Source organism: Rhineura floridana, chromosome 2 (assembly GCF_030035675.1).
Source record: "Rhineura floridana isolate rRhiFlo1 chromosome 2, rRhiFlo1.hap2, whole genome shotgun sequence".
Classification (NCBI taxonomy): domain Eukaryota; kingdom Metazoa; phylum Chordata; class Lepidosauria; order Squamata; family Rhineuridae; genus Rhineura; species Rhineura floridana.
Window position 1 is genome coordinate 54,234,555 of NC_084481.1, and position 15,568 is coordinate 54,250,122.

Consider the following 15,568-nt stretch of genomic DNA (forward strand, 5'->3'; position numbering starts at 1 on the left):
TACAATTATAACCTAATAATCTTTTGGTAAAAATGTAACAGTTCATTATTTGTTTAAGACAATTTCATCAACTTCTTAGCCTTTTCTACACGTGCTTTTCATCATATAAAATAGACGTGGATTAACCCTAGTCTGCAATATTTTCTTGGTAGGCTTTGATACCTTATTTAAAACGAAACACAGAACTATTGGTCTGCAAACTAACCGCTACTAGAAACATTAAACACACGCCTCATGTAATTGAAGTCATTCTAGAAACATGTTCTTGGCCTACCTTTCCTAAGATTTGTAAGTGGTTCCAATACTCCTCTTCTAAATGCTGCTACTGGATCCTGAACGCAGGACCGAAGGCTAAGCATGCTTTGAAGGTGGGGTTCCCTTATCAAAAGTTCTCTATATGCTGTTAAGTGATGAGACCGGCAAAGAAGAGCTGCAATACTATGCACAAATTCTGGGACAAGGCATGTATAAGTGTTGTCAGCTTGGCAGTAGTGATAGGCAACAACCTTTAAAAAAAGAAGAAAAAAGCAAGCACTATTTATACTTTATGGCAGATGCTTCCAATGATAATGGAAAAACAATGGGAAGCCATGTTCAATATGAATTGATCTTTTAACTCATTCTACATGTATAGGGAACCTCTACCTCTTCAATATTGTTGGACTATAACTCCCATCATTCCTAACCAATGACCATGCTGGCTGGGACTGATGGGAGTTGGAGTCAACAGCATGTGGAAGGGCACCAGATTTTCCCACACCTGTTCTAGGCACAAAACTCAACAGAACACCCTCCCATGTGCAGATTTCCAAAATACAATTACATTCCAATCATTAAAATTTGGGACTGATAAGATTTTTTTTACATCATTAGCAAAAGATCTGGCCGTCAGCATTGTACAATCCAATATGGTTCTCTAAACAACTGCAGAATCATAATACTTTTTTTCTGCCATAACAGAGTAATAGTAATTTAACTAAAATATATCTTTATTCTCTACTCTACTGTACATTCTGATTTAAGGTAAAATAGCCTGTCTTCTATTTCTAAAGTAATAAATTTATTGATTGATTGAAATATTTATAATCCACACTTTCATAAATGTGTATCAAGGCAGCATACAACATACAAATAAAAAAATGCTTCCATGAAAACATAATTAAAATGATCATTACAAATCTAATACTGTACAGTACAGCATATAATACACTGATGTAAGACTTCTAGGAGATCTTCAATGATTTAAATATGTTTCCCTTAGTGCATAATTGGTGTATTGTGGGGAATCATGCAACAACTTGTCTTGGATAGCCATCAGATCAAAATAACCTTCTGCATCAATCTGCTCAAGGGAAGCTCGATACCACCTTTATCAGCTCTACAGACAATGCCAAAAGTGAAGCATGGGTGCACTTCAAAGGAAGAATGTTTACATTCTTTTGAAAATAATGGGACTTAAGAACTCATATCAGAGAATTAAAATGATCTAGTAACTACTTTTGGACAAGAGCACATCACAATTTTGCTCCCTGTTAATAGAAATCAGCTTTTAGAAATCTGTGCCGTTGTAAAACAGAATATATAACCTTTAATTCCTCCCCCTGCCACTGCCTTCACTTGCCAAAACTGAGCAGTTTGAACTTAGGATCACAAAGAAAAAAAATCCTCAAATTTTTCTGCAGCAAAAAGGTTTAGCTTAATTCTTTTACAGATAAAGCTCTCTTTTGCACTTTCCCAATGAGCTCTGTTCCTGGTGGTGATGTAACGCTGGCTCCTTGCAAACCAGAGTTCGCAAATTGGGACCCAGTGTTAGGGACACACATTTCTTTCATCTCCAGAATGAATTTCTTTTACTTTCTCTTGTCACTTTAACCATGGTTGAGTGTTACATCTGTACTGATGCAAACTATAGCCAATGCTAGTTAAGACCATCTGTAAGAATTTGCAAACCTATTTCAAACACTGGTTAAGATGGTAAGATTGATTTATGACACTCACAGCTGACATTACAGCAGATGTAATGCCAAGCTACATTAAAATTTTAAAACTGACACATGGAACAGAAGGGAGAATTAACTACCGAAGAGAGATGACAGGAAAGAAGAGTATTGTTCCATTTTTGGAGTCTGATATGCAAACCATGATTTACAGAAAACCTCCTTACCCTTACAAGGTAATTTCCCAGAATCAAACAATAAATTCTGGAAAAATATAAACCCAACTGTACAAATCCTATAATGCTTATATAGTTCCATCTACAACCATATTACTCAGGTGACAAAGACTTCGGCATATGACCAAGTCTGGTAATCCTAGAGACCTTTTAAGAGACTAGTATGACAACATATGGCTTCAGCTGAAAGGATTCCTTCCAATATGTAGGTGAAACTAGAAAGTTCTACTCCATTTAAATATAGGATGCTGCAACAGTGCTGCCTTTAAAAAAAAAGTTTTTAAAAAAGCCCAATCACAGAATTTGTCCCACATCCTTTTTTTAAAAAAAAGAAAAATATATTCTCAGACTATCCGGTGATGGTCTAATCCCACTACTATCTATGAGTTCTAGATCTGGAATGTTAACAAGCTACAAATCTCTCTTTTATTTCACAATGTACTATCCCAGAGTTAGATAACTATCATGTTCCTCCTCTTGTAAAAACTCAAGTGCATCAACAACTGGGCTGGTAGACCTAACTTTGGCAAACTCTGAGCCTATGCACATTTTCTCAGAAGTATGCTTCACCAAGGTCTATGCAACCTAATATTCAGTATGGGTTTATAAGCTTAAGTTGGTCAGGACTGATTTAATATATCCTTATTCTATCATGTTCTAAATAGAGTAACTGCTTTGATGACAACAGTATTAGGACAGTTCTTACATAAAGATTGGACGAAGAAATACTTCAGTACCAAAACAAATCCTCTCCTATTTACAACACTTTGCAACTTTCCTTCCTTCCTTCACAATCCTTCCTGCAAAAATAAATGCATTAGAATGTCTCTAGTACAATTTGCTGATAATTCCAGCTTATATAACCGCTAGATACATCAGTGACGAAAACACTAAGCTGCCTAGATCAAATGTTTGAACCCACCCTTCCTTCCTGATACATACACTGCAGGAAGGTACACTAAATAAACTAGCTGGTGGGATCGGTAGTTTCTTTTGGAATTTGGAATCACCATCAGGGCTGGCGCCAAAGGGCGGCCAAGTCAGGCCCTGGCTGAGGGCCCCGCAGCCCACAGGGGTCCCTCGTTAGGGTGGTGGAGCAGTGCTTCCCTGCCACGGATCTCAGAGAGGGAGCTTTCAGACTGCCCACCTGTTCGCTCGCTCCATCTACCTCTCTCTCCTGTCTTGTGAGGCTGCGCACGCTGCGTGCACAGGGTTACCATCAACCAAGATGGCAGCGGAGGCTTTTTTAAGGGGCTGATGCTCCTACCACCATCTTGGTTGGTGGCAGCCCAGTGCACGCAGCAACAAGAGATAAGAGAGAGGTAGGTGAAACAGGCAGGAGCCGCGCACCTGGGGCAAGCTGGTACCCAAGGGTCCAGTCATGCCTGGTACCGGCCCTGATCACCACCATCTGCTAAAGTTAGATAGAAAAAGAATAAACCCCAAATTCAAGCAAAAGTGCTTCTTTGCTTTATACAACCAGGGGAAAAAAGACATAAAAAGTGGTAAAAAGAAAGAAGTCACCAAAGGTTATGCAGTGAGTGCCTCCTTACTTCCTGTGTGTAGGAGATCACTGAAGTGAACTGTAGCCTTTATTAAAGCCAGAAAAAAGAATACAGTGACACGTAAGCCTGGCCACTTACACAATGTTGCTAAGTATCTGGAATTCTTATAAGAGGAACACTATACAGGTAGAACGTCTATGATTTTTGTGTGTGCATACGACTGAGGAACCTGTTAAAAATTAGGTTGTTACCTTTGAAGCAAGACGTCTAACAGATTCTCCCATTTGGTTCTGATGTTCTGGAGCAAGGGGGCAGTTTAAAGTTTTAACTGTACTGGTACCAGCTGAGATAACCACAGAAGGGGGTATCTGGCTGAGAGGAATCTCTTGACTGGGGTCACTGGCTGTGGGGGAAGAGACCAGCAGACATCAGAGTTATAACTAGCAGTAATCATTTTGTGGTATAAATTATATATATATATGTAATGTTGGTGATGTTTAGTCTTCTAGAGAAAGTTAAACATTGTTTGAACTCCCACAGCCTGTCTTCATGTGTTACCAGTTATGACTTCATTCATGTAGCTGTATATGTTCATCACTGTACTTTGAAGATCTGCTAGACTAATTCAGAGATGCCATAACAGCAAATATCCAAATCAAAAACAGAAGACATTTTTTAAATACTTTTGTAATAACAGACACACCCCTCAAAATATACCCCAAGGCTATATTTTGTTTCAGGGTCCTATGGTAACAAAATCCTAGTATGGTATGATAAGATATATTTGTATTGAGCAATCATCCAGAGGGTATGATTGGGGTGAAAGCAACACACACATAAACTCCATCCTCTCCCCTTCCAGCTCCAAAATGACGAAAATATGCTGGTTTCTATATACCTAAATCCTATATACCTATTTTAAATCCTATATACCTATTTTCATAGCAAAATTTTAATCATCACCACATTTTGCCACAGAGTTTCACTACAGAAAGGCTATCATTTTAAGAACAGGCACATGCACTACTTTCGAGATAAAATGGACCTCAGAAATAAAGAGTTGGCAAAAGCCCTGAGGCAACAAGCAAAGCAACAGTGTTTGAGTAAGTGAATGAGAGAGAAAAGTAGTAGAAGTCAAAAATACACTTTTTGCCCAGTGAAATATAAACAGGGGGCAGTTCTATTAAGCCAGGAGTAGCCAGCACGGTACCCTCCAGATGGTGTTGGACTACAACTCCAGTTGATCTTTGCCATCATGACCAATGGTCAGGGATGATGGGAGTTATACTCCAGCAACATCTGAAGGACACCATGTTGGCTACTCCTGTAATTAAGCCACATCAATAATTTTTAAAAAAATACCTCAAAAGCAGCAGATTTTAAATCATTCACCAAACTATTATTTACGACTATTTACAAAATTACTTACAATTATTGTGACAATTTATTTATGTACTGCTTTTCAACCTAAAGGTCTCTAAAGCGGCAAACATATTAAAATCACTAATAGGCAAAAAACTTGCGGTTTCAGATTGTACCTATACCCAACAAATATTTCTATCAAACTTTAAAAAACAGGGAAATTGAGCAGCTATAGTGAATGCACCAGGGGAGGAGATCTGATCTCCATTCTGAGATATTGTACTGCTCTACAAATTTGTAAAAATGCAAACACAATTTGGGTTGGTCTTTCACAGGCCAATCCACTTCCTGTGTAGCTGGGAAGAATTTTGTAATATGTGCCTCTGAGCATTAACATTCTTAAACCACAAGATTTTTTGCCTATTAGTGAATTTCCCTGTTTTTTAGTCTGGGAGGTAAGAAATGGGATCCTGTGCAAGTATGCTGAGCTTGGATTGATCATTTGCATGCTTATTGAGTTCAGTGGGATATACTCCTGTGCAAACATGCTTAGGATAGGTAAAACTGACCATGGGGAGGGAAGCCTGAAGTGGGCAGGGGAGGAGGAAGAGGGGAGAAGAGGAAAAAGGGTGGAGGAAGGGAGAGGAGAGGGGAAGGAGAGTAAAGACACGTATGATCATTTACATGCTTATTGAGTTCAATGGGATTTACTCCTGTGCAATCATTGCTAGGATAGGTAAAACTGACCATGAGGAGGGGGAGGGGAGAGAAGAGGGAAGGAAGAAGGGGGAGAGGGGAGCAGAAAGAGGGGAGGGAGAGGGGAGCAGAAAGAGGGGAGGGAGAGGGGAGGGGTGAAGGGAGGGGGAGGGAAGGGGCAAAAGGGAGGTGATGGGAGGGAGGAGGAAGGGTTTGATCATTTGCATATTTATTGAGTTCAATGGGATTTACTCCCATGCAATCATGCTTGAAAATGAAATGGACTGCCTTCAAGTCAATTCCGACTTATGGCGACCCTATCAATAGTGTTTTCATGGTAAGCAGTATTCAGAGGTGGTTTATCATTGCCTTCCTCTGAGGCTGAGAGGCAGTGACTGGCCCAAGGTCACCCAGTGAGCTTCATGGCTGTGTGGGGATTCGAACCCTGGTCTCCCAGGTCGTAGTCGTAGGATAGGTAAAGTTGACCATGGGGGAGGAGGAGGAGGAAAGGGGAAGGTGGAAGGGAGGGGAGGGGAGAAGGAGGGGATTGGAAGGGGATGGGGAGGGGAAGGGAGGGAGGCAAAGGGGCAAGAGGGAGGGGATGGGAGGGAGGAGCAGGGGAGGGCAGGTTGGATCATTTGCATGCTTTTTGAATTCAGTGGGATTTACTCCTGTGCAATCACGTTTAGGATAGGTGAAACTGACCTGGGGGGAGGGGAGGGGGGAGGAGGAGGGGAGGAAGGGAGGAGATTGGGTGGGTGGGCATTGGGCAGGGGGGAAGACCCTTTCCTTTCCTGAAGGAACACTTTGGGAACAGTATCGTTCTTTTTCAGCATTTTCCCCACCTTGCATATGAAGCCTCCCACCCAAATTTAAACCAAAGCTGTCCCTGGCCACATCCACACCAGACCTTTATTTCACTAAGAATCCTTTATTTCACTAAGAATCCTTTATTTGACAAAGAATCCTGGGAAGTATAGTTGGTGAAGTGTGCTGAGAATTGCTAGGAGATTCCATGTTCCACTCACAGAGCTTCAATCAGAGCGGCTGACTGTTAAACCACTCTAGCCACTGGAGGCCTGTCAGGAGAATAGGAGTCTCCTTTCAGTACCCTTCACAAACTACACTTCCCAGGATTCTCTGGGGGAAGCCATGAATGTCTCACGTGAAATCAAAGTCTGGTGTGGGTGCGGCCCCCTGATTAGCCAATTCAAGCAGCTGTGAGTCTGGCTTTTAGAACACTGATAGCGATTCTTACTGAGCATGCCCAACACTATCAAGTTCAAGCCAAAATTTCTTAAATTAATTAAAAATCAGCCAGGCATTTTTTTAAACTTTTAAACTGTAGAAGATGAAGGTCAGAGTATGGGGCAAGGTCGGTAATAGGATTACAGGTACTCTGTGAACATGGCTGATTTTTAATTAATTTCAACAGATTATGAGAACTCTGACAGAAAAAAGCCCCAAAGGGGTCTGGTTTTTTTCTCTCTCTCTCTGTACACTTTGGACTCTTGATTCTCTCTGACTGTTTTGCGTATCACCATGAAAACCTAGAGGGTTGTTAAGCAAGCATTTCTGAGTTCAGGAGTATTTAACATTGCAGAATGTGAAAAATCCATGCTGACTATAGTATACAGCCACTCTTGTGGCTGTATAATATACACAACAGAGTACAATAAAATAAAAAATAGGAAGCAGAACAATACAGAAAAATCATAACACAGGTGCAGCAGTGAATAGCCTTCCCAAGATAGATTAAAGTGTGCTCTCACCAACCCTACATCCTAGACACTTAAAAAATGCCTGAACCTCAGAATGGAAGGATCCTGATGGATCTTCCAAAGGGCATTCATTCTGTAACACTGGTGGCAGCAACACCAGAGAGGTGCTGTCCCTTAATCCCACCCTCTAACCTCACAAAATAGCTCCCTTGTTGGAACTGTGTTACCAGGCAGCACCTAAGATTACTGGGGAGGGTCCTGATAAAGGAAATGGGCTGCATGAAGAAACAGGCTCCTTTCACAGACTGACAAAGAAAGCAACTGAAGAGAGGAGGGAAGAGGTGTTATCACTTGTAGGTACAGCTACTGGAATTTTTCTTCCCATAAAGATGGCAGGTCATGTAGCACACCTATCCAAACATACAAAAATAATAATGTTTACACTCTTCAGAGGGTAAAAATAAAAACAATCTATAAAAATCATTTTCAAACATACTTTTGGGAGAAGAATTAGAGCTGGTGGAAGCAATTTGTCTCATGCGACTTCCATGGCAGCTAAGTGCCACAAGCTTGGAAATAACAGCAGTCTTCCCAAATCCTACATTTCCAACAACAACAGCTCCCCTGGTTTCCGCCTGCTCTTTATTATTCTTCAACTTTTCCTCTATTGCGTGAAACAGCCAGTCTCTTCCGACAAACACAGAGTCCGTTGTTATGCTTGGCACTTCAAACAATAGTGGCTTAAGCAGAATGTCTTGAGGCTTATAGGGGACAAAACGTGCTGAGAGAAGGGAAAGAACTTGTTAAAAAGATCATATTTTAAGCAATGAAAAAACAATTTAAGGCAAAAGCACTCAAACTTTAGAAAATACTACTAGTCTGTTTTGATCAATTCATTGTCAACACAGCCCTGAATCAAAAATAGGTCAGCGCACAAATGCACACTTTATTCCATAAGGTCAGCTTCTAATCTTTAAATGGCTTCCATTCAAGATTCATGCATAGCAAAGCTGTGGGCTATGTTTGTTTGTTTTTAATCTGCATGGATATGTATTTTCAGAGCCTGATCATCTGAGATAAGAAAGCTAAGCTCTGTGGGGGGCATACTATAAGAAACTGTTAGATTATAAAGTAAAAAAGTCCTGGGCAAAAGTTGCTTCAACAAAACAAATGGGTAACTAAGAAAATTAAGACAATTGCACCACACTCTGCCCCAAACCACACCACATTTGAGTAGAATATAAAAATGCAATATACCTGCTTTGAGTGCAATTTATCTTCTCTGCTGCACTCAGGTGGGATTTGCTACATACCATAAACTAGGCAGCACAAAGGGAAAGAGCTATTATTTTTTCACTTCCTCCCAAATGTCCCAATGCTGCCACTGTTCCCAAACGCATCACCCTGTATGCAAGGCTGACCAGACATAATGGTTATGTAGCCCATCAGGGAGCGGCTGTAGCTCAGTGGTAGAGCATCTACCAGGGTCAATCCCTAGCATCTCTGGGTAGAGCAGCCTGAAGACCTGCCGCATATTTTGTTTTTGTCAGCTGAATTAAATAACTCTTCAAAGTGTTCTGTACAAACTAGCTTACTTACTTGATCTTCTTTTCTTATATTGCTTTGGCCCTTGACCCTACCTGTTCTATCTATTTCATACGAATTTTTGATTCAATTACCATGGAAACATTTAAGGCAGGTGTGAAGAATTATCCTCTCTGTGGAATGCTCCTAAGGATAAATCTATATAGGAGAACCAGAGAAAAAGTGGGCCCCAACTTAGATCAGATCAGCAAAATAGATACAAAACAGAATGAGACACAACAGGAAACACTGCCCTCTACCCTAGGTGCAGGGAGAGAAGTCCTGGTTACTAAGCTGTACCACGACTGGAACTTTCTGGTACTTCTTGAAGCTGAGACAGAGAGCAAGAGAGATAATCATGGCAGCAAAGTGATCAGCCAAGGTACAGGTGTAATCAAGGGAAGAAATACCTCACCAGAATGCAATTTCGACACTAAGGCGCCTTTGAGCCTAGAACTCCTTTCTCTGAGAAACCTGACATTCAAAAATCATCCTTTTTTGCCTACCATGGATATGTCCACCTTTCATGGACATTTTGCCTTTTCAACAGATTGCACTGGATAAGTACTCAAATGGCAGGTAAGAATGAGGTGCAATAAGATAACACACTTCAAGGAACATACCAGACAGCAGAAAATGGGACTTCAGATCTTTCCCCTAAATAAACATCACTGCTCAATATCTGCATCTTCCACTACATAATAATGGTATTCCCTAGACAGGCCAATGCATTATTTAATACCTTTTATTTCTTGTTGAACTCTCCCTCCAGAAGTATTGTGCCAAGGTAAGCGAATTGAGGTCCGCAATGGAGTATTCCTCTGGCCATCCAAATAACTCAGGTCTTCTAGTTTAGTGGAACTTGTTGCTATAACAATAATGAATGTTGTCAGACTGATGGGCTGTAGAGTTCAATATTATGTCTCAAAACAGTAGCCAATCATAGCTGTATAACACAGAATAGGGCACAAACAGAACGCTCCAGTTTCTGTTATAGCTTAGACTTTGGTACCACCAGTAGCATGGAGAACAATTGGATCTATGTATTAGGCCCAACTAGAGATGCTAAGGCCCAGGGGAAAACTGGGAAAATTCAGTGAAAAACTTATTCTTTCCATTCTCCGCCCCTCCCAATTTTTTTCCATTCCTTTCTGCCCTGAAAAAGTAGAGAAACTGTGAATAAAGAACTGTTTGCCCCCCAAATGTTCCCTTTTTTCTCCCCAGAGCCTTCACATCTCTAGGCCCAACATCTATCTTAAAGCCCATGCTTCTATTTTATTCACTTAGGTTAGGTGTGGGGAACACCTTGGGCCCTCCAGATGTTGTTTGACTCCAACTCCAGCAGCTCCAGCAAGCATTCCCAATGGGCCAAGATGATGGGAGTTGTAGTTCAGCAACATCTAGAGGGCCAAAGGTTCCCCACACCTGACTTAGGTGAATAAATGTGAACAGAACTATGCTACTCAGGGTAGAACTATGCTGATGGGCCGGTAGAGGTATATAGCAGCAGGTATTCACCAGCTTTTTGTTCCATTTTAAAGGTAAAATATAAGTGACAAATTCACACTACGGAATGAAAGGGCTCTAATTTGCTCATAATTACAAATTGTCATCAGCAAAAACTCTGGTCCATGTCCTTGTCATATCTTGCATTGACTACTGCAGTCTTCCTCTCCATGGTCTTCTGTACTCTCACTTTCACCCCGCTCGCATCCATCCAGCACTCTGCCGCCAAAATTGTTCACCTCTCTTATTGCTCTGAGACTCCCTTCCTTAAATTCTTTGCCCATCCGTATCTCTTCGTGCCATAACTCAGTGGCAGTCCCAGGTTCAATCCTTAGCATATCCAGGTGGGGCTGGGAGAACCCTCTGTCTGAATTCCTAGAAAGCTGCTGCCAGTCAGCGTAGACAATACTGAGCAAGATGGTTCAATCGTCTGACATGGCAGCTTCCTATGCTCCTATGATGTGTGTGCAGCCAGGAAAAAAGAGTCCCATTTGTGTATCATTTCTTTCCATTACAGAAGCATAGGCAAGAAGCTGAATAAATAGCATACCATGATACCACTGAAAAAGACACTTGTGGACAGTCAGCATACCACAACTGTCTAGCAAAAGTGGCTTGAAAAATGCTGTTCTTCACAATATATTAAAAAAAGAAAAACCTTGGTGTTTCTAAGGAGGTACAGTGCAGGGGTTAGAAACCAAGAAACCATGTACTGTCCCCATCTGAAGTGTCGTTCATTCTTATCTCTATGTAAGGAACAGATAAACAGCCATACCATGACAATGGGAAAGGCACAGCAGAGACTCCAGGACCAATGGAGACATGAATAAAGCAAACTTTGTCCAGCTGTGGTGATCTTAAAATGCTCTTCTGATTTTTTTGGATGGAGGAGCTCTCAAAAATTGTCTCTCTTTAGAAACAAAAAATCATGCACATTTTAGGGTTGCTCCTATACACTGAACTATTTTCCAGTGCAGAAACACAATGATTTCTAAGGAACACTGGAGAGTGTCTTGAATACTTGATATTTTGATATTGTTTGAACTCCTACAACCCATGGCGATACCATTTTAATGACTGGTTATGCTTCATGTGAACATTTTTTTCTTTGTTAAATGTTCGAATATCAAGTATTCAAGACCCTCCAGTGTTCCTTAGAAATTATTACATAACTGTACTGGAAAATAGTTCAGTACATAGAAGCAACCCCAAAGTGCATGATTTTCTATTTTTAAAGAAAAAGACACATTTTGAGATCTCCCTCAACCATAAACTACCTGGCTCAAGATTACAGTCTTTCAATTAACAATGCTCCTTTCTGGCATATATATTTTTAATATGAACAACATTGGGAAGGATTTAAATCTGCTGAATTACTGTTGGGTGGTAGATAAGAGAGGACAAGGTTCACACTTAATTTTTATGGCAAGTTTGGCAGTCAAATTATTCAATATTTCCATGTCAAAACATGGCAAAGTACCTAACATGAATGTTCTGCCCCAATGATCTCATTCAGAGTTATTGGCAACCCAAACCTTGCAAGCAGACACAGTCCAAATCTTGGAATGAGGCAAGTGGACACTTTGTTGATGTTTTGAGTGCTGTGAAACACTGCACAATCACCCATTAATGGCAGGATTCTTAGCCTCTCTTTTTGCAAAGATATATACATGACTAACCATAAAAGCATTTAAGAGGCTGTGAAATGCACTGGAAAATAAATCAGTCATCCTCAGAATGCATTAATAAGAGAAGCTACACACACGAAGAGAGCTGAAGTTAAAAACAGTAGTCATGATCCAAAGCTTATGTGTATGAGAGAGCTGTGCCACAACCACAGGTTTTGCTGATGTTTTTAGAAGAATGCTGCATTTTAAACATAAAAGTAGCTTGTCTCGTCAGCACTATGAGCTTATACAATGAGTACATGAAAGAAACCTGTTCCTAATTTTCATGATCTACCAGGAAAATTTCCCAAACGTATCATCTCAAAACGACTGGAAGTAGATTACAGGGCTGAAATTTTACATGACTAAGTATGTGTGCATGCAATGATCATGCCTGCATGTTACCTTTAAAAAGAAGCTGAACTGTTCACATTACACATAATTTATCTTGTTTGGGGAATCAAGTGTACTGAAATAGGGGATTTCTCCCATTTAGGCCTCTTCCATACAGCAAGCTTCCACTTGCCCTACCACACCCCACAGGGTTGGACTGAAACTAACAGCAATATAGATTTTGTTTACTTCGTATGTATCACCATGGCTTTACTCCCCTGACAAAATCTAAAAGGGAAGTTCATCGTTTTCCAGAAGGAAATGATACACCACTGCATCTAGTTGTTTTTTTTAAAAAAAATGTGTTTGATATTAAAACTACAGGGGCAAAAGTTCATGAATTTAAGACACACTCCATGATATATGAATATGGATACTAGACTTCTTAGAGTCTTATAAGACCACCCCAACACCCAGTCTGGTTCCTTACGACAAAGGCAAATTCCAGCAAATGCAGCCATTAGCAGATGTTTACATGAACCAAGTGCTCTTCTAAATATGGAGAAGATTCCTCCCGCTCCATTATGCTTTTCACTAGGATCTTTGCTCTTTTGAGAAAAATCAGTAGTTTTGATTACAACTCTGAAGATATGTATGATGTTTTAAACAACTTTTAACTATTAAACTTACTAAATATTGTTATAACAGTTTAGGTACTGTAAACCGCCCAGAGAGCTTCGGCCATGGGGCGGTATATAAATACAATAAATAAATAACACAAAGCTCTACTAGAATGTACACCACAAATCAGAAAAGGTACCACGAGGGCCAAGAGGATGCCAGTGTGGTTAAATGAGCGGAGTCAAAGAAGCTATGAAATGCAAGAAATCTTCCTTCAAAAAATGGAATTCTTGTCTGAATGAAAATAAAAAGAACACAAACTGTGGCAAAAGAAATGAAAGACAATAAGGGATGCTAAAAAAAGAATCTGAGGAGCGTATTGCTAAAAACATAAAGACCAACAACAAACAATTCTTTAAATACATTCAAAGCAGGAGACCATCTAGGGAGGCGGTTGGAGCCTTGGGTAACAATGGCGTCAAAGGTGTACTAAAGCAGGATAAAGCAATTGCAGAGATGCTAAATGAATTCTTTGCATCTGTCTTCACAGCAGAGGATATAGGGCAGATCCCAGTGCCTGAACTAACTTTTGCAGGAAGGGAGACTGATGAAGGCAAATAGTGGTGACGAGAGATGGAATTCTAGGCATAATAGACAAAACAAAAACTGACAAATTGTCAGGCATTCACCCAAGAGTTTTCAAAGAACTCAAGTGTAAGACTGCTAATCTTCTAACAACTTGTCCCTCTGATCCATACCTGAGGACTGGAGAGCAGCCAATGTAACATCAATCTTTAAAAAGGGATCCAGAGGGCGGGGGATTCCAGAAATTACAGGCTGGTTAACTTAACATCTGTCCCAGGAAAACTGGTAGAAAGTATTGTGAAAGAAAAATAACTAAGCATATAGAAGAACAAGCTTTGCTGAAGTAGAACCACCAGGGCTTCTGCAAAGCTAATTCCTGTCTCACTAACCCTTTAGAGTTCTTTGCGAGTGTCAACAAGCATATTGATCCAGTGGACATAGTATACCTGGACTTTCAAAAAGCTTTCAACAAGGTACCTCACCAAAGAATCCTGAGTATGGAATAAGAAGAGAGGTCCTCTTGTGGATTATGAACTAGCTTGGAAACAGAAAGCATAGAGTAGAAATAAATGCACAGTTCTCCCAATGGATAGATGTAGGAAGTGGAAACCTCCAAGGATCAGTATTGGGACCTGTGCCTTTTAACTTGTCCATAAATTATCTACAGTTAGGGCTGAGTAGTGAGGTGGCCAAGTTTGCTGATGATAACTAAATTGTTCAGGGTTGTTAAAACAAAAAGGGATTGTGACGAGTTCCAAAACGATCTCTCCAAAGGGAGTGAATGGGCAGTAAAATGGCAAATGCAATTCAATGTAAACAAGTGTAACGTTATGCATATTGGAGCAAAAAAATCTTAATTTCACATATATGCTTATGGAATCTGAACTGGTGGTGACTGATCAGGAACAAGACCTTGGGGTCATAGTGGATAGCTCGATGAAGATGTCGACCCAATGTGCGGCAGCTGTGAAAAAGGCAAATTCCATACTAGGGTTGGGTTAGGAAAGGGACTGAAGATAAAACTGCCAATATCATAATGCCATTATATAAATTGATGGTGCAGTCACATTTGGAATACTGTGTTCAGTTCTGCTCACCTCACCTCAAAAAGGATATTGTAGAGTTGGAAAAGGTTCAGAAAAGTGCAACCAAAATGATCAAGGGGATGGAGCGACTCCCCTATGAAGAAAGGTTGCGGCATTTGGGACTTTTTAGTTTCGACAAAAGGTGAGTAAGAGGTGACATGATAGAAGCTTATAAAATTATGCATGGCATGGAGAAAGTGGACAGAGAAAACTCTTTCTCATGTAAAAGAGAACTCGAGGACATCCAGTGAAGCTGAAGGTTGGAAGATTCAGGACAGATAAAAGGAAGTGTTTCTCCACACAGCGTATAGTTAAAATATGGAATTCATTCCCACAAGAGACAGTGATGGCCACCAACTTAGAAAGCTTTAAAAGAGGATTAGCCAAATGCGTGGAAAGTAAGGCTATCAATGGCTACTAGCCATGATGGCTATGCTCTGCCTTCCTAGTCGGAGACAGTATGCTTCTGAAAACCAGTTGCTAGAAACCAAAGGAGGGGAGAATGCTCTTTGTACTCAGGTCCTGCTCGCAGGCTTCCCATAAGCATCTGGATAGCCACTGTGTGAACAGGATGCTACACTAAATGGGCCACCAGCCTGGTCCAGCAGGTTCTTTCTATGTTCTTGTTCTATTGCAGGGATAATCACACTTTAGCAGCACTCAACTCACAACATTTCGTTGCTAGGAAAATGTGATTTTTCATATAGCTAGCAATTCCACTGCAATCATG

The 15,568-nt window shown here is 40.5% G+C and overlaps 1 protein-coding gene across 5 annotated transcripts in view; it reads right to left on the reverse strand.

Moving 5' to 3' along the window:
- Positions 1–15,568, reverse strand: part of TANC1 (tetratricopeptide repeat, ankyrin repeat and coiled-coil containing 1) — a 183,083-nt gene that overhangs the window by 43,965 nt on the left and 123,550 nt on the right. For all 5 annotated transcript variants that reach the window (XM_061608706.1, XM_061608702.1, XM_061608705.1 and 2 more), the window contains 4 exons: positions 9,784–9,909; positions 7,954–8,238; positions 3,930–4,081; positions 275–506 (listed from right to left, as the gene is read on the reverse strand). In XM_061608706.1, coding sequence (XP_061464690.1) covers positions 275–506; positions 3,930–4,081; positions 7,954–8,238; positions 9,784–9,909 — 795 coding nt within the window. The remainder of the gene's footprint in view (positions 1–274; positions 507–3,929; positions 4,082–7,953; positions 8,239–9,783; positions 9,910–15,568) is intronic.